This window comes from Myodes glareolus, chromosome 3 (assembly GCF_982192425.1).
Source record: "Myodes glareolus chromosome 3, mMyoGla1.1, whole genome shotgun sequence".
NCBI classification, from domain to species: Eukaryota; Metazoa; Chordata; class Mammalia; order Rodentia; family Cricetidae; genus Myodes; species Myodes glareolus.
In genome coordinates, this window is record NC_142028.1 from 62,124,599 (window position 1) to 62,152,344 (window position 27,746).

General features: G+C 47.0%; 1 protein-coding gene across 2 annotated transcripts; it reads right to left on the reverse strand.

Annotated features, from left to right (window-relative positions):
* Nucleotides 1–288: 288 nt before the first annotated feature.
* Ptafr (platelet activating factor receptor) lies at nt 289–26,379 on the reverse strand. 2 transcript variants are annotated; one of them, XM_085686715.2, is made up of 3 exons: nt 26,256–26,379; nt 22,512–22,718; nt 289–3,876 (listed from the first exon to the last, which is right to left on the reverse strand). In XM_085686715.2, the coding sequence occupies exon 3, from the start codon at nt 3,828–3,830 to the stop codon at nt 2,805–2,807; it is 1,026 nt and encodes a 341-aa protein (XP_085542841.1). In that variant the 5' UTR covers nt 3,831–3,876; nt 22,512–22,718; nt 26,256–26,379; the 3' UTR covers nt 289–2,804. The 2 variants fall into 2 exon arrangements, with proteins under 2 accessions (XP_085542841.1, XP_048290105.2); XM_048434148.3 differs by lacking the exon at nt 26,256–26,379 and having other exon boundaries at nt 22,512–23,204.
* Between the last annotated feature and the right edge of the window lie 1,367 nt (nt 26,380–27,746).

Here is a 27,746-nt window from a genome sequence, read left to right on the forward strand (position 1 = left end):
TTTTTTCCCACCTATAAAATGGGCAGGAAGATCTTTAATCTATAGGGTGCCTGTGAGGTAGGGACGTAAGTTTTAAAAACTGACCCAGTTGGGGTTGGAGAGGTGGCTCAGTGGTTAAGAGCACTGACTGCTCTTCCAGATGACCTGGGTTCAAGTCCTAGCACCCACATGACAGCTGACAACTGTCTGTAACTCCAAGATCTGACATCCTCACAGGGACATACATGTAGCAAAACACCAATGCATATAAAATAAAAATAAATTATATTTTTAAAATAACCGACTCAATTTAAAAACAAAAATATTTATTAAGTAAGCATACTGTGGCACATAAATACTACAAAACAATGACAAGGAGGGTGTACAAATGAACAAGTTCAGAATGTACTGTAGTAGCACAGAAACATAGAGAAGGTTATTTGATTGAAGGTGCTAGACCCCCATCCGAATGAGTTTAAGCAAGAAGGAATTCTGCCAAGAAAACGTCTCGGAACTCAAAGGAAAGTGTGCAGGAATGCCCTCTGGCCCCGGGAGGCTGTGTATTCTTGTTTCTCCAGGCTCCGGCACAGTGATTCTCAACCTGTGGGTCGAGAGCACTTGGGTAAACCTCTCTCTCCATATTCATACTGATTCATAACAGTAGCAAAATTAGTTATGAAGTAACAATGAAAATAATTTTATGGTTGGGGTCAGCAAAACATGAGGAATTGTATTAAACGGGTTGTGGCATTAGGGAGATTGAGAACCACTGGTAAGGGTTCCTCTCTGGCCTCTGCTTTGCCTAGCACATCTGCCTTCCTTGAAAAGCCATTTGTCTGCCCAGGTGACCACCCAACCCACTCAGCTTACCCACAGACATGGTCACAGCTCCGGAGTTTAACTGACTTCAGTAGGTGGGTTGTAAATCCCCAAACAGCATCCCGAATCCACACATCCAACTCTCACCCCTTCAATTCCTATCAGAGGATCGCAGGGAGGATCAGGGATGAGTAATCAAGAGTCAGCTGAGCATGCTCTGCTCATTGGTAACAGCCCCGTGGAGATGGAGGTCTCACCTCCCAGCTAATAACACTAAGAGGCAGAAGGTCGAATTCCCGCTTCCTAGACAGCACCAAGCACAGATGAGCCTTGAGCCTGAGTTTGTAAGATGCCAAAGTTCAAGTGTGTTGCTTTTGCTACCTAGTCACCTTCAGCTAGGGACAGCCCATGGCCATCACCCCAAACTCAAGCACGTTACTAGCCTATTGGAACAAGCGAATGCTTGTCTGGCAGACAGAAATCAACTGACCCAACGTCAAGGGAACACTAGCTGGAAGGGGACACTGGCTGGAAGGGGACACTAACTGGAAGGAAGAACATGTTTTTTAAGGAACACAAGGCTCAGGGAACCAGGAAAATTTCCCAGAGTTCTGAATCTGTGGTTCCTGCTCCTATTCAGAGAGCAGGAGAGGACCTCATGTAAATGTAATAATTCATGTATTTTGAATCTAAAATACCCTGCACCTCCATGGGGCCATGTTTGTTTTGATTTGTTGCATTATTTCGTATGTTTATTTATGTGTGTATGGGGAGGCAGGGCATGGGTGTAACACAACATACATGAAGAGGTCAAAGAACAACCTGCAGAAGTCTGTTTCTGTGCCACCATGTGGGTTCTGGGATTGAACTCTGATTGTCCATGTTAGCAGCAAGTGCCTTCACCTGCTCTCGCTGGCCCAGGGCCGTGGTCTCTGTGTTCATTCTCCCATTATTGGTGGTATTGTGGGAGTCTGTGGAACCGGTAGGAGGTAGGACCTGGCTGTAGAACTGGGCGGCTGGCAGGGGGCTTCTGAAGAATGTACCCATCCCCAGCTTAAAGTGTTGCCCTGGCTCCTGGCTCACTGCCACATGAACAGCCTCTGCCTCCTGCTTCTGCCACCAATAGTCTGAGCTGCCCCGGCAGGCCTTGGTGGCCATGATGGAGTGAAGTCTTCTGAAACTGTGAGCCAAATAAATCTCTCCTTCTGTACATTCTTTCTGACTGAAGGGCCGGGTACAGCGAGTGAAGTGTGACTAACACACTTGTCAAAAAAAAAATCACCATCAGGTGTTCAGAGGTCACCAAAAGAAGCTGCTGCCTGCCGGCAGTTGAAACTGCAGGGTCCTGAGGGAGCCGTCTCTCTCCTAGTCTCTCTCCTAGACTCTCAGGCCTGGGTGGAAACTCAGCTGCCTCGGGAGAAAGGCGCTCCCATCCTAGCTTCTGGTCAGCTTTTGTATTATTTCCTCTGGTTACATTTGAGACAAGTTTCTGGGTCATCGGAGGCTTCCATCAAACCACTTCCTCTAGAAGTGTCAGAGAGACCTTGTACCTGTGGGTGGAGAAAGCAGGGCTCCATCCTAAACCCACTGTTCCCGCAAAGATCTTCCACAGGACCAGTTCGCCCATAACTCCTCCCCTGCCTGCAGCAGGAGGCAGTTCCCAATACTAAGGTTGCAGCCCCAGTTGGAAGAACTGGGTAACTCAGAGTCTAAGCCCAAGGTTTGGCCCTAGCTGGGATGCCAGATTCAGAAGCTCTGGATGAAGCCATCAGCCACAGTCGCTAGTATTAACCCACAGATGAGGAAAAAGGAACATTCAAGTCCAGTATTTTCCAACAAGCTGGCAGTGCTGTCAACCAGCGTCTTGGTGAAAAAGGACCACTGCACTCAGTGGTCCGCCAGGGTCCCAGGAGGGGTTGTCCCAAGCAGAAACCTCTCACCTCCCAGCTCAGGCTGTGAGGTCCACGGAAGAGGAGACTCTGAGTCTGTCTTTAATAAGACAGAGATTAATTTTTTAGCAACATGACAGGAGTCTGGTCGACCGGCACCATCACTTCGGTGCCTGTGTCAGTAGTGGCCCGGGAGCACTTCCGGCTACTGCGCATGTTGTAAAACTTTTCGCTGAGGTGCTTTCGGAACTTCTTGGTAAGAAAGCAGTAGATTACAGGGTCTAAGACACAGTTGGTGCTGAGGAGGCAGAGGGTGATCTGATGGGCATCATTAATAGCCTGGTGGAAGTTGGTCTGGTAGCCCAGCTCTGCTAGGGTCCAGGGCAGCTGGACCATGTGATGGGGCACAAAGCAGATGATAAACACCGCCAGGACGGTGCAGACCATCCACAGCGCCCGGCGCTTCACTTCAGGTTTGCGTTGCTGCCGTACCTGCCGCGTGAGCAGCGTGTGGATGATGACCAGGTTGCAGTAGAGGATAAGAAGGAAGACGAGGAAGAAACAGAATGCGATGAAGACATGAACCACAAGGATCGGCACACTGCGCGGCTCATAGTGCTCAAAGCAGCGGGTGATGTTGCCTGAGCCATCCTTTGCGCGAACCACGTTGGTGGAGTCCGTGGCCAGGAAGTAGGATGCAGTAGCCACGATGGATATCCAAATGACCAGGCACAAACAGATGCCACGCTTGCGGGTGGTGGCCTGAGCAGTCTTGATGGGATAGGCCACTGCCTGGTAGCGGTTATAAGTGATGACACCCAGGAAGGCCACACTACAGTAGGTATTGATGAAGAAGAGGCAGCCAGCCAGGTTGCACAGGAATTTGGGTAGAATCCAGTTGCCTTCATTGTAATAGTAGACAATCCACAGCGGAAGGGTGATCAAGAAAAGCAGGTCGGCAACGGTGAGGTTCACCATAAAGATCTTTATCTCGTTCAGTTTCTTGGAAGGATACAAGCGGGCAAAGACCCATAGCACATAGCTATTGGCAATCACCCCCAACACAAAGATGACACTGTAAACAACCGGAAAGAGGGTGTATCGAAACTCAGAATCCACACGGGAGGATTCATTTTGCTCCATTACTCTGGGCTGGAAGGGTCACCTGATCATGGGGTGTTGTATATACCTGGAAGAGCATGCAAAGATTCTCATTAATAAACAGCCAACGAGGGACTCCCTTACCTCAATTGCAAGGCTCCTTGCTTCAGTTTGAATGTTAGAGACCTCTCTAGAAATCATGTTGAAATTTAATCCCAAGGATTAAGAGAGAGTTGAGGAAGGCAGAGCCTACATAAATAAAGTTAGCTGCCTATGAGATGATTCAGTGGCTAGAGGCGCCTGCCGCCAAGTCTGGTGGCCTGATTGGATCCCCAGGACCTACATGGAAGAAGCCAAGAACCGATTGTACTAGTCACCTAACTTCTGTGTGTGTGCCTCTGTGTGTGTGCTGTACATCTGATGTACGTATGTGCTGTAACTCCAGTTCCAGGGGATCTGATGCCCTTTCTGGACCTGTACCACGCACCAGGCACACACATGGTGCACAGACATGCAGACAAACACTCACATGCATAAAATAGATAAAATAGGGTCTGGAGAGATGGCTCAGAGGTTAAGAGCATTGCCTGTTTTTCCAAAGGTCCTGAGTTCAATTCCCAGCAACCACATCGTGGCTCACAACCATCTGTAATGGGGTCTGGTGCCCTCTCCTGGCCTGCAGGCGTACACACAGACAGAATATTGTATACATAATAAATAAATAATTTTTAAAGATTTATTTATTCATTAAGTATACAGTGTTCTGCTTGCAAATATGCCTGCACACCAGAAGAGGGTACCAGATCTCATTATAGATAGTTGTATGTCATCATGTGGTTGCTAGGAATTGAACTCAGGACCTCTGGAAGAGCAGCCAGTGCTTTTAACCTCTGAGCCATCTCTCCAGCCCATAAATAAATATTTTAAAAAAATAAAAAATAAATAAAATAAAAAGGGTATTAAAAAGTTCATATTGCAAAACGTTTTAGGATAGGCCTTGGGGTACACACCTGTAGTGGAATTCACTTGACAGGCAGAGGCAGGAAGATCACCATGATTTTGAAGCCAACCTGGTCTAGGAAAGGTGTTTTAGGACAACTTAAACTACATAATGAGAATCTGCCTCAATTTTTTTTTTATCCATTCAACAGGTAAACAGCTATAGCACAGTGGTCTGTTGCTTGGCATGCATGTGACCAAGGGTTAGATCTCCAGGGTACCCTCCTACTCCACCCAAAACCCAACACACCAGAACTATAAACATCCTTCAATATGACTGGCCAGAGCCTACTCAAGAGTCAGTGTCACAAAAGACAAGGAAAGCCTGAGGAGCTGTCAGAGATTATTGGAGACTGATCATCTGTGTGGCCAGGCACGGTGACTCACATATGTAATCTCAGCACGTGGGAGGCTGAGTAAAGAGGGTTAAGTGAATATCAGGCCAGCCTGGGCTACATAGTAAGTTGAAGACTAGTCTGGGCTACAGCATGAAACTTAGATCACACAAGCACACACACACATACACACACACTCAGAGAGAGAGAGACAGAGACAGAGAGAGAGAGACAGAGAGACTAAATGCAATTTAGAATCCTGGATTTTATCTTGGAACAGAGTAAACGTTTAACTAGAGAAAAAATCTGATAAATTTCAAATAGCATCCATAATTTAGTTACTAATGCTGCCTCGACATGAACTTCCTGGGGCTGGGAGGGAAGCTTGGTGAGGTAGCACTCGCTCTGGTACGTGTTATCTTGGGTTCCACCTCCAGAACTGAAAAAAAAAAATTGGTTCTCTGTTTTGAGAACTGTATCTGAGATCTGCAATATTAGGGAAGGCTGGAGAAGGGAAAGCTGGCTCCTACTCGCACTATCTTACAACTCCATCTTTAAAAAGTCCTGATGCTAGCTGGGTGGCTACAGGTGGTGGTACAGGTGTGCAGTTCCAGCATCTGGGAGGCTGAGGCAGGAGGTTCATGGTCATCCTCAGCTACACAGTGAGTTTGAGATCAGCCTGGGCTGCCTTAGATCCTGTCTCAAACATGGCTCCCACCAAAAAGTATCCTGGAGTTATTTCAAAACAAAAAGCTAGGTGTATTAAAGATTAAAGCTAAGCATGGTGGCACACACATTTAATCCTAGGGCTTGGGAGGCAGATCTCCGAGAACTGAAGGTCAGCCAGAACTACACAGTGAGAATCTGCCTCAAATAAATAAATAAATAAATAAATAAATAAATAAATAAATCCTTTATCCCACTTCTCAAACTCTACTCCATAGTTTCCCCACAGTCCATTCTCCTTCAAAGCTATGCTCGCCCTTTATCCTATAAAGGCTACAGAGTGAACATCACTTAGCCAAGGTCACACCTCTGTTCCAAAGTGGAGTCAGGGGTCCTGCTCTTGACTTGAATTCAGTTCCCAACACCCTTGTGGGTAACTCACAAGTGCCTGTAACTCAGTCCAGGGGTATTTACACTCACATGCCTATAACACACACACACACACATTTATAGAAAACCAGTGTGGTCTGGATCTCAAACCCATTTGTTCCCCCATCCATCCGTCCATCCATCGGTCTAACAAGTATCTCCGAGCACCGACTCCCATTGGGCATACTGAAGAGCACAGCAAAGCCTTGCTCCAGGGAGCACATCCTGAGGAGAACAGCTGGAGGAATTCAGGGAGCTGCCACACAAAGAGCAAATGGAGGGCTGACAGGAAGAACAAAGAGATCTGAGGAAACAGGGTGCACTTCTGTGAAAGCCAAGAGGAGGATGGTGCAAACATTGCAGGAGAGATATGCTTTGTGCATGGTGTCAGGACTGAGGGAAGCCACCACATGTCCCCTGCCCTCCAGCCCTCCAGCTGCCACTCTGCTTGCACCGTGAGCCACCTTCCCAACAGTCTCCGGCTAGAGTGGCTTCTCTGGAAGAACTTCAGACCTATCCAGACCTCACAGTTCCAAAATCCTCAGTGAACCCACTGCCTAGAAGGCTCTCGCTCTCTCTCCTTCCCTCCCTCTCCTCTTCTCTTTCTACCTTCCTTCCTACCCTCCTTCTGAATGCTGATAGAAACCAAGGCCTAGGCGAAGGCTTGACCTCGAAGCTACAGATTCTGGTTAGTTCCCCAACTTGACGGGTCTAGAGTCATCTGACTGGAGAACTTCGATGGAGAAATTACCTAGATCAGATTGGCCTGGGGGTACGTCTATGGGAGATTGTCTCCATTGTTAACTGATGTAGACTCAGCTGTCTGTGACCCTTAGCATTCCCTAGGCGGATGCTACTGAACTCTATAAACCGTCAGCAAGCAGCGTCCTCTGCGGTTTCTGCTGTACTTCTTTGACCTTGAAGTGCGTTCCTCAATTGGACTAGCCTAGCGTGCTCTCTGCCATCAGCTTCCCGCCTTGACTTTTTTCAATGACAGACTAGGGTAGGCCAAGCAAATCCATTCCTCTTCTACATAGTTTTTGGTCAGATTTTTTTTTGAGGGGGGGCTTTGGTTTTTTTGTTTTGTTTTTGTTTTTGTTTTTCCAGATAAGGTTTCTCTGTGTAGCCCTGGCTGTCCTGGAACTCACTCTGTAGACCAGGCTAATCCTGAACTCAGAGACCTTCTCCAGCCTCTACTCCTGGGGTGCTGGGATTAAAGGTGTGTACCACCACAGCTCAGCTTGGTCAGAATATTTATCAAAGCATCAGAGAGGAAACTAAAACAACCCCCACTCCTCCATTCCTTTCACGTGGCCGATTTCCACTCACGATTCAGACCTCACGTTCTTCATGGAGGCTGAGCCACCTGTGAGAACCAGAAACTGTCTGCTCAACATTTGTTCCCAGAACCAAAACCTAATGCACAGGAACGAGTGAGAAACCTTGTTAATAACACCCATCCTTTCAGGAGCCTTCCGCAGGGAAAACACTTGAAAGAGACTAAATACAAGTACCTTTAAAGAAACAGTTGGGTGTCATGAAGCTTTACTGAAAGTGTTTTTTATGTCTCTGATCTATCTAGCAGAACAGTAATTTATATGTCAAGTCCATAGGTCTCAGAATTCCTGATAAATCAGAATAATTTAAAATATCTTAATATTTAATAATTTTAATTTTAAAAAAACTAAATAATTTTAATTTAATATTTTGAAATAATTTTTAAATTAAAAATTCATTCTAAGTCATATTATAAATTATATTGCCAGTTATTTTAAATAATATTCATTTTAATTTAATAATTTAAAATAATTTTTATAAAATTAAAAAATCCATTCTTAGTCATACTATGAATTATATTGCTAATATGAGAATATTTTTGTTGAAGATTTGGGTTGGTTGGGTTGGTTTTTTTTTTTTGGTTTTTAAGTCAGGGATTTTTTTGTGTAGCTTTAGCTATCCTGGAACTGTAGACCAGGCTGGCCTTGAACTCACAGAGATCTGCTTGCCTCTGTTTCCTGAGTGCTGGGATTAAAGGCGTGTGCCACCACGTCCAGCTTCTACATTTTTTAAAATAAGATCCTCACTCTTTTGTTCAGACTGGCATTGAACAGGGTCAAATGTCCTCTTGCCTGAATCTCTGGAATAGATGGGACTGCAGACACAAGCCATCCTCTCTGGCAGAGGACATATTTTGTGCTGCTTCCCCAGGAAATGGCTCCTTCCACTCTCCACGGGTGTTTTCCATTCATAAAGTAGTCACAGCACGGCAGCTCACTAAGGGCAGACTATGGGAACTGGGGGCCACGATGGGACCATGTAGAAAGGATTTTTGTAGCAATACTAAAACATTGCTTTTCTTTTTGTTGCTCTTGCTGCTATCGCTTTGAGAGACGTCTCACGCCATAGCTCTCATTGGCTCAAATTCATTAAATAGCCCAGGTTGGATGGGGGATGACAATGTATGCCTTTAATCCCAGCACTTGGGAGGCAGAAGTAGACAGATCTTTGTGAGTTCAAGGCCAGCCTGGTCTACAGAGTGAGTTCCAGGACAGTCAGGGATAAACAGAAACCCTGTGGAATATTTCCTTACACTGTGTGAATATTAATATTCTTTAAAAACTATGCTGGCATGCCCCGGCAGGCTCGCAGAGCAGCTGCTAGTCCGACAAGGACAGCTGTGGGTCCCTGCAAGATCCCCAGGGTGGCAGGGTGGCAGGCTGGTCCTGCCATGCGGCCGGAGAGCAGGCAGGCGGGTGAGCAGGCGCAGTGGATAAAAGACTTACAGGACATAATAGACATAAGGCTAAACATATAGCTAAACATTTATTACTTAAAGAAGAGGGAGAGAAAGACAGGAATAGAAAAAGAGAGAGAGAGAGAGAGGAAAAACACATGTGTACACGCCAAGAGAGGGAACAGAAAAGGAAAGAAAGATGGCGACGAGAGGTCACGAGAGGTCAGAAGTCGCTGGGAGTGGGCGTGGCTTGCCCCTTAAAGGGACCAGACAAAAAGAATAACAAATATATGTTGCTGTGATTGGTTTAATAAAGAAGCTGACTGGCCAATAGTTAAACAGGATAAAGCTAAGGGGAGAGTCAAACAGAGAATACTGGGAAAAAGAAGGGCAGAGTCCGAAGACTAGCAAGCCGACACAGAGAGAAGCAAGATGGACATGCTGTACTGAGAAAGTACCAAGTCAGGTGGCAATGTATAGGTAAAAATATGTGTTAATTGAAAATGTAAGAGTTAGCTAGTAACAAGCCTGAGCTATTGGCTGAGCATTTATAATTAATATTAAGCCTCTGTGTGGTTACTTGGGAGCAACTTTTGGTACAGAAACCTCTGTCTTCAAAACCCTGACTCGAAAAACAAAAACAGAACAAAACAAAAAAAAGACCAGGATAGCATTGAAATCATGACACTCTTCTTGCTTCAGCCTCTCAGGTGCTGATACTACATGTGTGAGTTATACCCAGTGACCAATTTCCTCTTTCACTATGTCCCATCTGCACTGATAGTGCAAGGGCAACGGTGAGCAACTGTCAGGCTCCTGAGCACAGATTCAGTGACACTAGATTACAAAGGGAAACAGTGACTTCTTCACAACTAAGGTCTTGAAGGGTAAAAACAGATAAATAAATATTCAGCTGGTTTTGGTGGTACACACCTTTAATCCCAGATCTCAGGAGGCAGAGGCAGAAGGATCTCTGTGAGTTCAAAGCCAGCCTAGTCTACAGAGCAAGTTTTAGGACACTCAGGATTACACAGAGAAACCCTGTCTTGGGGAGGGGAAAAAAAGAAGCTGAGGCAAGAGGATCAAGAGTTCAAGACCAGTCTCAGTTACATAGAGAGTTTGAGACCAATCTAGGCTACACTGGGCTCTGCCTCAAACAAACATAAAAACAAAAACCACATTAATAAAAAATGTATGCTTATATAAACACTTAATAAAATTTTTAAATGTCTTTGATAAATCAAGAAAGTTATCTCTTTAAACATTTTTACGTTTATTTATTTAGAGTATGTGTGCCTGTGTACGTGAGTGCCATGGTGTATGTGTGGAGGTCAGAAAACAGCTTTTGTAAATTGGTTCTTTCTTTGCACCACATGGGACCCAAGAACCATCCAGTCATCTCTTACACCTACCGAGCCATCTGGTCAACCTGGAAGTTCTCATTTTTACTAAGCCTTAAGCATTAAGCATGCATCTTTTCAATACTCTGTGTGAGATGGAGAACATCTACAAAAGGCTTCCACAGCAGGCAGAACTATAATGTGGCCTTCCAGAGGAAAGCATCTATGCAATAATTTGATCTGCGAGCTGACCTTGCTGCTGAATCACCCTGGCAGAGGAAAGAAATATATAAGTATACAAATGCCAATGCAGACTTAATGGTTTGTGCCTTTAATCCTGACACTTGGGAAGTAAAGGCTCCACAAAGCAAGTTCAAGACCAGACTGGGCTACATGTGATCCTTTCTGAAAGGAAAACAGAGAGAAATTAAGAAACTACTATTTATGAGTTTTGATGTAGTGTCAAAGAAGAGCTAGTTGGAGTTGTGGCACATGCCTAGAACTGTTCCAAGTTCAAGGCCAGGTCAGTGGGACCCTGACCCAAAACAAAAGAGCTGGCAAGAATGGTTAACAGTGCTCGCTGTTCAAGCACGAGGATTAAGTTTGAATTCTAGCACCCATGAAAAGACTTGCCATTGTTCTCCTGGGCAAGCATATAACACCAACAGTGAGGGTTGGAGGCAGGAGGATTGTTGGACTTTGTTGGCTGCCAGAAGAGCTGAAAACAACAACAGAAAAAAAATGTCTCCAGATTTGACAAAAAGTGATAGAGGTCCCAGCACTTGGGAGGCAGAGGCAGGCAAATCTCTGTGAGTTCAAGGCCCATGTGGCCTACAGAGCAAGTTCCAGGATAGCCAAGGCTTCACAGAAAAACCCTAACTTGAACCCCCCCCCAAAAGCAATAGAAGACCCCAATATTCTGCTCCAAATGCCCACAAGGTGAGTGCACCCAACACATGTGCACATATACCATACTACACACACACACACACACACACACACACACACACACAGAAAGAGGGGGAATACAAAATAAGCTAAGGTCACCCATGCTCCTGTAAACAAATCTTCATCCTTGCAAGTTCCTAATGACTCGCACTGGTTTATCAAAGAACCAAAACAGACAGATAAACAGATGCATACTTTCAGGGAGCCTAATTGGGAAGAAGATCATGGGAGGGAGACAAGAGAGGGTAATGGGGTGAATGTGGTCAAAATGCATTATAAACGCACATGAAAAGCTGTAATGAAACCCATCATTCAGTGTAATCCATGCATACTAATAAAAAAGTTTTTTGTGTAGCCTGGCTATCCCAGTACTTGCTCTGTAGACCAGGCTTACCTCAAACTCACAGAGATCTGCTAGCCTCTGCCTCCAGAGTTCTGGCATTAAAGGTGTGCACCTCCTCCCAACTTCATAAAAATGTTTTTAAAGTCAAAGAAAAACATCTTCAATTATCTGAAAGAGCCCTCTGTCTGAGTTGGAGCCCTCTGGGCTGGGGGTAGAGCAGGTTCCCTGTAGAAGGCCGCAACCACACTCTCCACCATAGATGGCGCTGCACCGCCAGGTGAGCTAGAAAGCTCACACGTGTTGGTAACTTTCCACTACTCCCAAGGTATCACCTGGGACTGGGAGCAGTTGACCAATCCAAGAATGACACGTCCAAAGCTAGGACTGTTTCATATATAAGGGATGGGTTCCATCTTATCTGGGTCTCCGCCATGTTGGCTGATGCTCGCTCTCCCAAGGGGCATTAAAGCTATTTCTGCAGTAGGATCCTGTGTCCCGCATGGTTCTTGCAGGCGAGGCCGAGCGCGGGGCAGTTCCCTGTGTGTGCAAGGCCCTGTGCTCCCTCCCCAGCACAAGACAGAGGGAAACCTTCCTTTCATCAGTACTTGGCTATGAAGCAACCTTTTACAGCAAACAAAGCAGCTTATCACCACATAGCGCTGTGGAAGCGGCTGTGAGATCCCCCGCTGTCTCTTATTTAATCCGACATTAAAGAGCTTTGTAAACAATGTCCAACAGATGCCACTCTTTTCTCTAAACTGTTTATTTTATAAAATACAGCTGTTTTCTGTTAAAAATGCATTATTTATGTTAAGTTAGGTTAGTTTGGATTTGCTTTGGCTTTTTGCGTTGTTTTAGAAAATCCTAGCTGTAATGTTTTTTCCCCAATGCTGGAGCTCAGACCTGGGGGCTTATCCATGCTAGGCAAGATCTCTGAGGATAAGCTACATCCCAGCCCATATGGTGAACAGCAGTGGGTATAACCCACAGAGCACAAAGGTCTTGAAACCACCAATCAGTGAAGACACACCAGAGGCATGAAATTTACATAACACTGGTCATAGTCTAGGCTCCTCTCCTTGGGAGTCAAGATGTCCCCTCTTCTGAGCCTTTCCTCTGTACTGCTGGAACTCCCCAACTGTGTGGCTCCTGAGGTGGGAAGCATTTCTGGTCTAGCTCTATCTGAGCAGAGCAAGGAGCAAGGGCAGTACACAGCTGGGCTGTGGGGAAATCATGTCCCTACCCACTACCCACACAGAAAGTCCCTTCCTTCTTGTGGGTCTGAGCACCAGTTAATAAGACAATGATGACTGTCTCCAAAAAACTCTCCCCTCAGAAGGTTAGCTCAGGACATTGTGGGCACTGCCCTGTCATGCCTGCCTAGGCTGAGAAAGCCTAGGGCTAGGTGAGTGAGGCGCACACAGGATGTGCCCAAAGAAGCACCGAAATTTTATGTATCAACCTGAATAATACTTCAGTGCAATTGTTTTTCAGCAGTGGGGGTGAAATCCAGGAACTCGCGAGTGCTAACCAGGCACTCTACCTCTGAGCTGAACCCCAAGTTCTTCCTTAGCTCTCTTTTGGTCTCACTAAGTTGTCCAGGCAAGCATTGAATTTGGGACTCTGATGAGCTGGGACCAGGCCTACAACACCAAGCCCAGCTCACCACATGTGTTAGGTAGTGATTTCTTTTTCTGTTTTGCTTTGTTTCGAGACAGGGTTTCTCTGTGTAGCCCTGGCTGTCCTGGAACTCGCTCTGTAGACCAGGCTGACCTTCAACTCAGAGATCGTCCTGCCTCTGCCTCCTGAGTGCTGGGATTAAAGATGTGCACCACCATGCCTGGCTTAGATACTGATTTCTATGCCACTTCCTCACCGTGAAGGAAGCTTCCTGAGAGCAGAGACTAAACCATTTTCATTTCTTAGCTCCCAGGGTCCGCAGCTGGGAAATGAACAAATGAAGCACTAAGCCATTGGTCACAATTTCAAGGTAAATGTCAAAAAAAGTTTTCTGGGGAGGTAAAAGGGAGAATAAAATGAAGTGGTAAGAATGGGGTTTCTCTTGCCATAAAGATATCATTTATCATTTTTTTGGTTTATCAATCTTTACTTGTAAGTGGATTTAGACAAGTAATATGGCTCTCAGAGCCTCTTTCTCTCCAGGTGAGAAAACAATCTTACAGTGGGAACTTGGGCTAGCACTTGGTTGTGGAGCTCTGCAGGTTTGATACAGGAAGCCCTAGTTCTGATATCCAGCACATCAGTGTAGGCATGGTGATGTACACCTGGAAGCCTAGCACTTGGGAGGTGCAGGCAGGAGAGTCAGAAGCTCAGGGTCATCCTTAGCTAGATAGGAAGCTAGAGGCCAGGGAGTCTAGTCTGGGCTAAGGAGTCTGTCTTTAAAAAAAAAAAAAAAAAAAAAAAAAAAACTCACTGGGAATGGTGGCACGTGCCTTTAATTCCAGCACTAGGGAGGCAGAGGCAGATGAGTCTGAGGTTAAGGCTAACCTGGTCTACAAAGAGTTCTAAGACAGCCAGAGCTATATAGAGTGATCCTGATTCAAAATAAATAAATAAATAACAAATAAAATAAAATAAATCTGACACTTCTAACAAGGCCCAAAGATGAGAATACACATGACTAAAAGCAGACCTGAGTCCAGCTGTCCTTCCTCTCCCAGGTGGCTCATCTATTTGGAGCCAGAGGAACCAACTGTGGGTACCCACAGACCCAGAGCTCCACACACCAGCTCTTCCCAGCTCTAGACAGTCTCTAGTTCATGCCAACTCAGCTTTCAGCCGCTTCAGAAAACACCTGAGTCCTTAGTGTGTGGACGGGGCTCCCGTCAGTGCCCAGGCTGCTGCCCCTTGCAGTGTGGTAAATAAATCTTTCTGTTTAAAAAAAAAAAATAGTCTTTTAGGGCTGGAGAGATGGCTCAGAGGTTAAGAGCACTGACTTTCCTTCAGAGGTCCTGAGTTCAATTCCCAGCAACCACATGGTGGCTCACAACCATCTGTAATGAGATCTGGTGCCCTCTTCTGGCGTGTAGACACACATAAAGCCAGAACATTGTATACATAATAAATAAATAAATCTTTAAAAAAAACTAGTCTTTTAATTTAATTTGAAAAAGCAAGCTGAGAAACCTCAGACACTTACAAGGAGGGGGAGGCTTGAACCATGAACTGCTCAATTTAACCTTGGGCATGGGTCCCTGAAGAGTCAAAGCTGAACAACTGCCCAGGCCCCACCCTCAGGTGGGAGTAGATCAGTCACACATATTCTTGGAAACAGCGGGATCCTGCCATCTAGATTTTTACCCCATATCCACCAGCAATGCTAGCAGCCCTGAGGAAAGGGCTCCCTGCCAGTACAGTGAGAGGGGAGGCACCATCGGGGCTGGGCAGAAGGAAGAATGCCCTGGTTAGTGCCCGGAATAGACACTGGGCTGGAAAGTTGGGTTCATCATTGGGCCAGCCCTGTTTTGGGAAGTCAGTTGAGGGTAAGAGTAGAAATGTCTAAATATTTATACTATAAATCAGACACATATAACTTTGCTCACAAATCTTACATCTCCTTCAACCTCAGGCCTGAAGGCATATTCACCAACAGGGCGTGGACTGGAAATTGCATAGAGAGGAAAAGCCATGCCTTCCACTTGGAGTCAGCTACCCCTTGTTTGGTTGCAAGTGTGGAGCAGAGCCTGCCCACCTCAACCCAGGACCCTGGACGCCCTTCACTAGAGAAATCTCAGGCATTGGTTCTTAGCTGGGATCATGTATCCTATGCAAACCAGTCTAGTAAAATGTGTCTGTACTCATCTTTTTTTAAATGAGACGCCTGCAGTTCCAGGGAAGAGTGTGGGATTAGGAAAGAAAACAGAGCTGTCCATTTTCACAGTTCGGAAATGGCAGACTGGGATTCTCCAAAGCGTGTCCCAGCTGGGAGCCAGTTACCCCTTGACTAACATCTCAGGGTTTGCAGATCTGTCCTAAGACTTGGGAAGAGTTCAAATGCCTGTCAGGAGTCAGGCATGGTGGCTCGAACCTTTGGTGCCTTTCATGGTCTGTGATGTCCCTTTAAGAGACAAGCCACGCCCACTCCCTCCCCGCTTCTGCACTGCAACTCTCTCTCTCTCTCTCTCTCTCTCTCTCTCTCTCTCTCTCTCTCTCCTGCCTCCCACCCCTCCCTGCCTCTTTCCTCTTTCTCTGCTATTCTCCCCTTTCCCCTCCATAACCCACTAAATAAATATGCAACCTCACTCTGCCTGGGTGCCTATCCCTGTCTCTCTGTCTCTTGGCCCCCAGCCACATTGTTCCCTGTCCCCTGCCCTCATGGAGTGCCCATCCGTCTGTCTTTCCTCATGGGACTGGCCACCCCACGAGGTCTCTCACCCACCACGCGGCTCCCTGCCTGGAACTCGCTGCCCCTCGTAGCCCACTACAGTTCCCACTTGGGGAACTGCACTGTCCCTGCCTGGGATTGGCTGCTCTCAGGACCCGCTGCCCGCTGCCCGCTGCAGCCACTCGGGGACCTGCAGCATTTTACTTTTACCATAACAGTGTCAGCACTAGGAAAGTAGACACAGGAGGATCTCCATGAACTACGTGGGAAATTCTAGGCCTGCCAGCGCTACACAGTGAAATTCTGTCTCAACAAAATAAAACTACCAAATGCTGACAGAAAAAAAAATTGCTTCCTCCAGGACCCTGCAGTTTTCTTTCCACCCTGAAGTCAGGATGAAAATGAGCAAAGAGGGTGGGTCTGCATCCAGCTAGCTCCAGCCCTACTGGACTGAGCCTGGGTAAAATCCTCATTCAACCAGGAAACCCTCTCCTGTCTCTGAGACTCTATGTCCTTATTAGTAGTGTGAATATTTTATTTATTTTGGTTTGTTTTGTTTACATGGAGTCTCATTTATGTAGCCTTGGCTGGACTGGAATTTACTATGCAGACTAGGCTGGCCTTAAATGCACAAGAATCCTCCCAAAAGGTATTTAGAGTATTAGTATTAGAGGTATGCACCACCATATCCAGCTTGCAATATGAATGCGTTTGTTTGTTTGTATACAATATTCTCTCTGCATGGACGCCTGAACGACAGAAGAAGGCACCAGATCTCACTATATAGATGGCCATAAGAGTCACCATGTGGTTTCTGGGAATTGAACGCAGGACCTCTGGAAAAGCAGCCAGTGCTCTTAACGTCTGAGCCATCTCTCCAACCCTCAATATGAATGTTTTTAAATGGACTTAAAAGTCAGACATGGTGGTGTGCCCCTGATTTCCAACACTCAGAGGGTAGAGGCAGGAAGAACAGGAGATGGAGGCCAGACTTGACTACCCGGCCAATTCAAGGTCTGCCTGAGCTACAGAAGCTGTAGTATGAGGCCTTTTAAAAAGGGGCTGGGGGTAAAAGAAAGAGCTATGATGGTATGTACCAGTATTCTCAGCACCTGGGAGCAGAAGGTGCCTTGTGTTCTGGGACACCTTGGTCTACACGATATAGAGCTATATAGCGAAGGTCTCAAAACAAAACAAAACAAAACAAAAACGCAGAGGCTAGACCCCACGTTTGGTTCTTACACTGCAAAACACCAGAGGGAAGGGGGAGTAAAGGACCAAAATAGTTGTTTCTCTACAGAAGACACAGCTAGCCGGGCAGTGGTGGCGCACGCCTTTAACCCCAGCGCTCAGGAGGCAGTTCCGTCCACAGAACCCACATGGTGAAGAAAATAGCCGGCTTGTCTTCCGACCACCACAGGTGGCGTGGCTCATAGGCGCTCACACACACACACACGTATATAAACAAGTAAATGTAACTCTAAAGTAAGATCTTCTAGTCGTAGAAGAAGCCATGTGTCCACACACAGCACAGGTACAACACACATACGGGAAAATAGGAGGAAAGTGTTGAGCCTACAGTAGGTGCTCAATAAACAAATGAATTCCCTCCAGTTCTGACTCCCCCACTGCCTCCTGTTGGTGTCGTGGCTGGACCAGCCAGGGTGGCCAGACTCTTAGTCTCCCTCACAGTGTTCTCATTGCCATTTCTCCAAGATATGAGAAGAACTGAAACCAAATGAAGGGATCAAATATCCTGATCATGAAAATTCCGTACCAGATTCCCTGTATTCACAACACTATGCTGACCAAATTATTGACTGCAAAATGGAGATCTTTGATAAGGACAGAGTCCCAGGGCTGGCATCAGAATGAGCCTATTTTCCCAGTTGCTGGGGATCCTACCTTGATCCAGGTGTGACTGTGTGTGTGTGTGTGTGTGCGCACACAGGTGCACACGCAAGTGTGTGTCAGAGGTCAGCTGCTCTGGGTGTTGTTCGTCAGGTTCAGTGTTTTGAGACAGGGTTTCTCACTGAATAGTTTAGGCCCACTTGCCGTGAACCCCAAAGACACACTTGCCTCTGTCTCCAACACTGGGATTATAAGTATGTGCCCTGTGACTGGCTTTTCTTATGGCGAACAAATCCAGGTCCTCTTGCATGCAAGATAAAAATAGCTTGGCTGAGCTATCACCCAGCTTCCCTTTTGTTTTTCTTTCCTCTTTTTTTTTCCTGTTTGTTTGTTTATGTATTCACTGTGATAGGGTCTTCTTCTATATCTCAGGCTGCTCTCAAACTCATTGCAATCCTCCTGCCTCAGCCTCCAAAGTAGTGAGACTTCAGATGTGGCTTAACATGCCTGGTTGAATTTCCTTTCTTCATACGCCAAATGATGAGAATTAAAACGTGTCTATGGCTGGATGTAGTGGTACACGCCTATAACCCAGCATTTGGGGGATAGAGGCAGGAGGATCAAGAATTCAAGTCCCAGCCTGATCTACATAGCAAGTTGGAGGCCAGCCTGGATTGCACAAGACCCTGTCTCAAAAATGAACAAACAAACAAACAAATAAATAAATAGACAAATAAATAAATATAAATAAATAAAATCAAAATCTTCCTATGGAGCCAGGCGGTGGTGGCGCACGCCTTTAATCCCAGCACTCGGGAGGCAGAGGCAGGCGAATACCTGTGAGTTCGAGGCCAGCCTGGTCTACAAGAGCTAGTTCCAGGACAGGCACCAAAAACTACAGAGAAACCCTGTCTCGAAAAATCAAAAAAAAAAAAAAAAAAAGAAAGAAAAAAAAATCTTCCTATGGGGTGTTGTTACCAAATCCACAGACTCTTTCCCCACACAATGCCATCTACAAATTACTACATAGTTCTAGCAGCAGAAAAGAATTTGTATGTAATGGTCAGTGGAGACGGGTACTCGCACTCTAAGGGGACCGTCTCTCCTAGCAGCCTGGGAGCCCGAGTGCTTACTCAGGTCAAACAATTGGGGGTGGGGGTGAGGGGAAGCATCTGCAGCCATCAAAACCTTCCAGGAAGATTTCCAGGAACTTTGGTGTCCTTTCTTCTCTATTTTGGGCATGGCCCAGCTTTGTCATGGCAACCAGTAGGGATTTATTTATCATCACAAAGATCTCAGAGTCGTCTAGAGTGCTAACTTGGCGCCCAGACCAGTTGTCTGGAGCCCTTTGCTTCAGTGTGAAGACCTGTGGTCATCCGATGGTCAACAGCTGGGCGCATGTGGCCATGGGGTTTTTGTCTTTTTGCAAGCAAGCAGTGTTAGATTGGCAGAACAAGGAGCTGTCTGTATTTTCACGGTTCCGACTGGTGACTTTGTTTTAACGGCCAAGGGAGCTGCTCCCTTCCCACTGTCCTCACAGGGCTCTCCCTAGTAACAAGCAGCAAACCCACAGGGCACCACACCGACCAAGAAGCCTCCAGGGTGGCCAGAGGGAAAGAAAGCACAGTCGCTGGAGCCAAGGGAAGAACGGTCTCAGCAGTGCGACCCACTGCCACCTTGAGAGACTCTCTCCCCCATGCAGAACCTCAGGATTTTTATCTGTAAACTGGGGTGTCAGGGGCTGGAGAGATGGCTCAGTGGTTAAGAGAACGGGCTGCTCTTCCAGAGGTCCCGAGTTCAATTCCCAGCACCCACATGGTGGCTCACAACCATCTCATAACTGTCATGAGATCCAATGCCCTCTTTCTGGTGTGCAGATCTACATGTAGACAAGAACATATATACATAAAATAAATAAATAAATCTTTTAAAAAATTAAAATAAAAAAATAAACTGGGTTGTCCTGCCAGCCTCCAAGAAGGACTGTGAAAGGGAAGTGAGGACACAGGAGGCGCAAGGCAACGTTTGGAAAACAGTGAACGCACTTGGGCTGTGTGAACTAGAAAGGGCTTTGCACAAATTACCGACGAATTTCCTGGATCAGGAGGCCTGACGTCTTCTCCAAAGCTGGTGGAAGGCCCAACTCCTGCAGAACTGAACACCAAACCACAAATATAGACTCTCACCCAGGGATCTCAACCTCCCCAATGCTGTGACCCTGTTCCAAAGGTTGTGGTGACCCCAACCATAAAATTATTCTCGTTGCTACTTCATAACTGTAATCTTGTTACTGTTATGAATTGTAATGTAAATATTAGTGGTTTCCAATGGTCTTAGGTGACCCGTGTGAAAGGGTCATTTGACACCCCCCCTCCCCAAAAGGGAGTTCTTAGAGGCTTCTTCCACCCTCATGATTCAGAGAGGTGGCTGCTCAGAGCAGCTGTGCTGCGGGCCTAGCATCTGCTCTCAGGAGCTGGTTCCACTTCCAGTGTAGACTGCTGTCCACAGAGCCCATCCAGCTGGGCTCCCAGATCCTAGCGGAGTTACTGTCCCATCCTGGGCCTGAGCCTCCATCCACTGAGTGGCCCTGAATGAAAAAGGACAGAGCAATGGCCTTCAACGAGAGCTTGTCTGCAGGCCAGGAGAGGGGAGGTCTTTAATTCTCATAAAAAGATAAAAAGTTGGGGAGAAACTGGGAGGAGTAGAGGCAGGGGAAATTGTCAAAATAAATAAATAAGAATGAATAATAATAGTAATAATAAAGATAAAACAGACCTCATGCCAGGAACTTAAGGCATCTTGACAATCAGGAGGGGGCATTTGCCCAGGAGACACATTTGCTCACCACTGCCAGGGTCTGGGAACCCCTTCTTGCCCGAGTCCTCACTGATCAGATGGAGTGATCAAGGTGACTGGGGTAAGCTCACAGCTGGCTGATGGATCACTGTTCATCCCAAACAAGGACAGTTCTGATGCTACTATCTTTCACCTACTTAGTAGACATTATTTGGAGGGGGGATGTTGGGGGGGGGGTCTCACGTAGCCCAGGCTGGCCTTCATCTTGCTATGTAGCTAAGGCTGGCCTTGAATTCCCGACCCCACTGCCTATGCCTCTGGAATGCTGGTATCAGAGATGTGCTCGCCAGACCCAGCTCACTGCTTCTCCTGAGCTCACGTTTGCTGAGGGCGAGAAGACGCGATGAGCAGCAAGATCTTTGGTGTCAGCACAGTGGTGCCACCATGTTCTTACTGCCTATGCCCTCTTTGCTCACCTTGCCATTAGCCTGCAAAGTCAGGATTTTTAACCACAAAGGAGAGGAGTGAGGCCCTTCAAGTGCCCAAGCAAAACTGAAGCCACAGAAGGCCCAGGCCAGTCACCTCCTTTTTCTGGGTACCCCGAGGAAGGGATTCCCTCTTCTCTGGAAGTCAACCCCTCCCCACTCCCAACATACTATTTCTTGGGCCTTGGCCATCAGGAGCACAGCTGTGGGTCCCTTATCCCTCATTAGTGAACAAGGCCCTGACTAGCAGCTCTGGTTAGTCACCTTCACCCCACCCCAACAATTCCTGCCAGTGATGGACAGCCAGTACCGCACTGGGCTCTGTCTTCAACACCTGAGAATTAACATCACAACTGTTTGTGGGCCTAGTCCTTTGTACCACTGAACCAGTTATCTTCCTTGTCCTTGGCGAAATGCAGCAGTGAGTGAGGTCCCAAGCACTCAGCCCTGTCCCAGACCGTTTTGCTCACCCTCCCCACCCCTCCCGGGAAAGAGAAAGCCGGCAGGAGAGCCGACACAGAGAGGGCTAAAAACTTGACAAGGTCATACAGCTGTTAAAACAAAGGGCAGTCCGCTGCTGGTGGCACCCTAGCTTCATCTCAGAAAAGACAAGTTCCCAGGAAGAATCAGTCCCAAGGAACTCTGCCTAACTCATGCCTGATGAAAGGGCAGAGAGACCAACCCCTCAGAAGGCTGCAAGAGGATTGAAAACCAAAGCCTGGGGCTGGAGAGATGGCTCAGGGGTTAAGAGCACTGGCTGCCCTTGGAGAAAACCCAAGTTCTGTTCCTGGCACCCACTTGGTGGCTCCCAACCGACTCTAGCACCAGTTCTAGTGACCTGGCCCCTTGTTCAGAGCTCCCTCAGTACCAGGCACACACATGGTGAGCAGACACACGGGCAGGCAGAACACTTGTGCACATAAAGTAAAGAATAAATTTTTAAACAGTAAAAAGATAATTCAAGACTTGCCTGTACTGCGCAGTGAGATCAAGGCCAGCCTCAGCGGCTGGCAAGATGGGGTTGGTGAAATAGCTCAGCGTAAAGGCACCTGCTGCTAAGCCTGAGAATGAAAGTCAGTCCCCAGGACATAGATGGGGAAAGGAGAGAACCGACTCCCACAAGCTGTCCTCTGACACACGACACACGTGCACTGTGACACACACAAACACATACAATAAGCAAATAAAATGTAATGAAAATCGAAGAGAGCTAGAGACAGGATTAAGTGGTAGAGCACTGCCCAGGCACGCATATGGTCTTGGGTCTGACCTGTTATACAGCAAGGAAAAAAGCTCTTTTTAAACATATTGGCCTGAGAAAGATGCCAGAATAGTTCTTTAAAAATCCAGCCACCAGTCCGCTTCTGTGTGGCCAGGGGCCATGACTTTGGCCTCCTGAGGACATCTGTGTAGGATTCTCCTTTGCCCAGCCAGGACTGGAACCTTCCTTACCTGTAACATTCAATGTAGTCTCTGCGTGTCCCTCGGGGTCTAAGCCACAGTGCTGTGTGGCAGCCTGGCAATTGCAGAAGTGAGGAAACACAGCATATCACTGCCAAGTCACCCCTGGGAGGAAACACAGCGACCGGGGGCCTCTCCAGCGGATGCCACAGGAACCTCCAAGCTGAGCCAGTCAGACCTGAGTACTGCAAAGGTTTCCTGCAGAGCAAGCAAGGGGCAGAGTGGGTGTAAGCAGTAGCCACTGGGTCAGGGTGTGTGGGGAGGGGAGGGAGGAAGGCAGGGAGGAGAGAGAGAGAGAGAGAGAGAGAGAGAGAGAGAGAGAGAGGTAACCAGTTAGCACAAGAAGGAGGGTGTGAGATGTGAGAGAGAGTCAGAAGGGAAAGGAGAGGGCAGGGGGACAAGATAGAGGGAGGAAGAAAGAATGATGTAAACAGAAACGCACGAGAGGAATGAGAGGGAACAGAGGCTGAGACCGAGGGTGTGAGAAGAGAGAAGGGATGAGCTACAGCACGAATGAACATCTCAGTGTGTGCGCCTCTCCGTAGGGCAGAGAGAAAGGGAGAGGCCACTAAATTGGAAAAGGATGGGAAGGGAGCGCTGGAAGCACAGTTGTGCTCATTAAGACTGGGCAGGGCATCCCTGGTGACCAAGAAGCATCAGACCCAAGAAGCCTGTCGGAACACAGAGCCACGGGGCTGGAGGAAAGAGGAAACTTCTCAAGTCCCTGAGCCGGAGGTTGGCTGCAAGGGAGTTCATGGGAGTAAGAGAGGGTGAAGAGGTGTGAGCAGCTGGGGTTGAGTCCTAGTGAGTGTGTGAGAAGGTGAGTCAGGGGAGGACTTCCAAGCGCACAAAGGAGTAAGAAGCCAGAGCCCCGTGCTTTGGTTTCCTTCTGTTTAACACTCCTTGCTTCAGTCAGCTAACCAGTATACACAGTCAGCACCAGGTCCCGACAGACACTAGCTAAGGATGCACTCCCCTCAGGTACCAGTGGACCCAACACCCTCCTACACACTGTGGGAAACTCAAGCCCAGAAAGGACCGGAGTCTGTCTTACAGTGACACATGGCCAAACAGAGCCAAGAGGGCAGGGCCTCTCCACACACACTGCCCCACTGCAGTTCCTGAGTGACTCAGCTAGCCCCTTGCTGCTGTTGTCAAACGTTGGTGACGTTCCTTATCAATGCTAAAATGGCTCCTTCCAGGTCAAAGCCTCATGAACGTGTGCTTCGGCCCCAGAACTAAAACAACAGGGTCTGTGGCCTGCATTTACAATAGAGGCCCTGAAAGGTGGAGACAGGAGGATCAGGGGTTCAAAGCCATCCTTGGCTATGTACTGAGTTCAAAACTATTTGCCAGGCTGTATGCCTTTAACGCCAGCACTTGGGAGGCAGAGGCAAGCAGATCTGAGTTTGAGGTCAGCCGGTCTACAAAGGGAGTTCTAGGACAGCCAGGGCTACACAGAGAAACCCTGTCTTGAAATAATAAGGTAAGTTGAAGAGTGATGGAGACACTTAGCATCTGTCTTTGGCTTCTGTATGCATGTGCATGGGTTTGCACGTGAGTACACACATAATACATAAGTGTCTGTGTGTGTGTGCCTATCCCAAGAGAATTTTCCAAGGAACTTCACAAGCTGACTATTTAAATTCCACATGAAAAAGCAAAGATCCAAGAATAGCCAACAACTTCCTGAAGAATGACCATACACAGCCCAGGAGACAAGCTGACATACCAAATCTTTTTTTTTTTTTTTTTGGTTTTCAAGGCAGGGTTTCTCTGTAGCTTTGGAGCCTGTCCTGGAACTCATTCTATAAACCAGGTTGGCCTCGAACTCACAGAAATCCGCCTGTCTCTGCCTCCCGAGTGCTGGGATTAAGGTATGCACCACCACTGCCCAGTTGACATATCAAATCTTGATACAAAGTTACAGCATTCAGATGTGTGTTTCATCTGGCAAATGATCAACAGAAATATTTCACCAGTTAATGACAATTTGTGTGTTGTATATAGTAAGTGGTTATGGGATCTACCTGTGGGTGACAAGGGTGTGTTGTGTGTATGTGGGTATATATGGGGGATGTTGTATTTCGAGACAGGGTTTCTTTGTATAGCCTTGGCTATCCTGGAACTAGTTCTGTAGACCAGGCTGGCCTCAAACTCAGATATCAGCCCCCCTCTGTCTCCCAAATTCTGGGATTAAAAGCATGCACTATCACTCTCTGGCTATTTTTTTTGAGATTTTTTTAAATTTATTCATTTAAAATCATATGTTTTGTGTATATATGGTGTGTGTGGAGGGTTTTCTGATCCCTTGGAGCTGGAATTACAAGTGACTGTGAGCCACCTGATATGGGTGCTAGGAATTGAATTCAGGTTCTCTGCAAAACACAGCATATGCTCTTCGTTTGTTTGTTTGTTTTGTTTTTGAGACAGGGTTTTTCTGTGTAGCCCTAGCTGTCCTGGAACTAGGTCTTGTAGATCACATTGGCCTTGAACTCAGAGATCTGCCAGCCTCTGCCTCCTAGTGCTGGGATCAAAGGTGTGTGCCACCACTGCCTGGCCTTTTTTCTTTTCTTTCTTCTTTTTTTTGGGGCGGCGGGGGACAGTACATGCTCTTAGATCTGAGCCATCAATTCCAGCACTCAGGAGGCAGAGACAGGCAGATCTCTGTGAGTTTGAGATCAGACTGGTCTACAAGAGCTAGTTCCAGGACAGGCTCCAAAGCAACACAGAGAAACCTTGTCTCGAGAAACAAAAACAAAAAAAAACCAAAAACAAAAAAAAAGGGTGGGGTGGGGGCTGAGCCATCTTTCCAGCCAAGAATTTATTTTACTTTATTTTTTAATATTTATTTATTATGTATTCTGCTTGTATGTATGTCTGCACGCCAGAAAAGAGCATCAGATCTCATTATAGATGGTTGTGAGCCACCATGTGGGTGCTGGGAATTGAACTTAGGACCTCTGGAAGAGTAGCCAGTACTCTTAAACTCTAAGCCATATCTTCAGTCCCTATTTTTGGTTTTTCAAGACAGGGATTCTCTGTATAACCCTGGCTGTCCTGAACTCTCTTTGTAGACCAAGTTGAACTCAAACTCAGAGAGATCCTCCTACCTCAGCCTCTGAATGCTGGAATTAAAGATCTGTACCAACCACTTGACTGGTTAAGACTTTATTTTTTTAACTATGTGTATACATGTGTCTCTCTGTGTGTGTGCACTTGAGTGCAGATGTCTTCAAAGGTCAGAAGAGAGCGTCAGATCCCCCTTGGAACTGGAGCTGTGAGCCACCTGACACGGATGCTGGAAACTTAACTCAGGTCCTCTTAACGAGCAATATTTGCTCCTAACCACTGAATCACCAGTCTGATTCTTTTTTTTTTCAAATAGGGTCTCATGTAGCTCTGTGACCTCATAATTGCTATAGAGCTGAGGATGACACTGAGCTCCTAATCCTCCTGCCTCTACCAGCTACAGACTTGGGCCCACACACAGCTGAGGCTGTAGTTTGTATGATGTGTATGAGAGAAATGTGTCTGTTCATTATTAAAGATCTGAGGCCTGAGAGGATGTGGTGTGTGTGTTTGTGTGTTGTCTGTGTCTGTATGTCCATCAGAGAGACTAGTGAGAGTAAATTAGACATAACTTAGCTCTAAAGATCCATCCAAAGCCTGAGTGGTTCTTAGGGTCAGCCAGACACCCAGTCATATCTGAATCTCATTCAGACCACTTCTTACCTGAGCCGTGGTGAGGATGTTGGTCCAAGCGGTGACAGAGCTGTAGGTAGGGAGGTCACTGAGAGCCAGTTTCCTTGAGGGCATGTTTCCTTGAAGGTTCCTGAGCTCAGGAAGCAGGATAGAGAATGGAGGAGGAGGAAGCCGAAGGCAGGCCCAGACCAAGTGTGTGACTCACTTTATTCTGCCAGCCAATCCCTCTTTGTTCAGTGGTGTCAGTAGGATGAAGAATTAAGGGAAGCTTGCCTTGCAGTTCTGGTGAACAGCCAGGGCACCTGAGGCCAGGAAGCTAACTCTTTGGGTGGAGCCTCAACCCAAGGTCACCAGAAATACTCCTAGCTAAGCAGTCAATTCAGCCCCCACTGGGCCCACCTAAAGCTGAGCCCCTCTGAGGGAAGAACCAGGCCTGGGGTAGCAGAAGATTAAAGAATCCTACTCCTCGCCTGAAGGGAAGAAGGACCCAACCTATGGAAGATTCCAGCATTGTTCTCCGGAGCCCAAACTTCAACAAGATGGTCCCAACTCCAGTGAGCCCCATGTCAGAAAGCCCCAGAGCTGATTACAAAAGGCACTGGTCTGAGGGACACAGAGGACCATAGATACCAGTTACTCCTAGAGAGGAAGACTGGATGCCTAGCCTGCTAGGAGACTGCCTGTAGTTCTCCGGGTTTTTATTTGTTTTTTACTTTTACTCTTTGGGGGCCTGGCACCCAGCTCCCAGATAAACACATGGAGACTTATTCTTACTTATGAAGGCCCAGTCTTAGCTTGATTGGTTTCTAACCAGCGTTTCTAGCTTAAATCATCCCCCTACCCTTTGCCTCTGGGCTTTTACCTATCTTTATTCTAAATCTCTTCTTACTCTGAGGCTGGCTATGTTGCTAAGTGGCTGGTGCCTGGCGTCCCCTTCTCCTCCTCCTTCTGCTCTTTTTCTCCTTCTATTGACTCTCTCTGCCTGGCAGCCCCACATGCCCTCTCCTGCCTAGCTATTGGCCACTCAGCCACCGGGTGTTTTAGGCAGGTAAAGTAACACAGCTTCAGAGTTAAACAAACGCACCATAAAAGAATGCAACACATCTTTGCATCATTAAACAAATGTTCTCCAGCATAAACGAATGTAACACATTTTAATATTCCACAGCATGCGCCTGCCTTCTGAAGCTACCTCAGCTGAGAGGAAGGTAGACATGCCTTTCTCTGAGGAACTCTTAGTCTGGTGGAAACCAAAGGCTGCAGACTGGAGTCCCAACTTCTCACCAAATAGCTGACTACGCAGCCAAAGGAATGACTAGTTGCCTGGGATGTTTGCATGTTGCCTTTCAAGGCGCAATCACTGCTTCACCAGATGCTGAGGCTTCACGTTGACGTCATCGCTTACTCAGATGCCAAGATCCTCACCCTAGTTCACTGGCTCCTTCCACTTTACCTGTGCCCGGGGAGGCCTTGGCAGCAGTTGGCTGTGTCATGGCAGGTTCTGTGACTCACGGCAAGCTA

Excerpts from the sequence above, each read along its gene's own strand:
- Ptafr (XM_085686715.2), bottom strand. The coding sequence starts at position 3,830 with ATGGAGCAAAATGAATCCTCCCGTGTGGATTCTGAGTTTCGATACACC.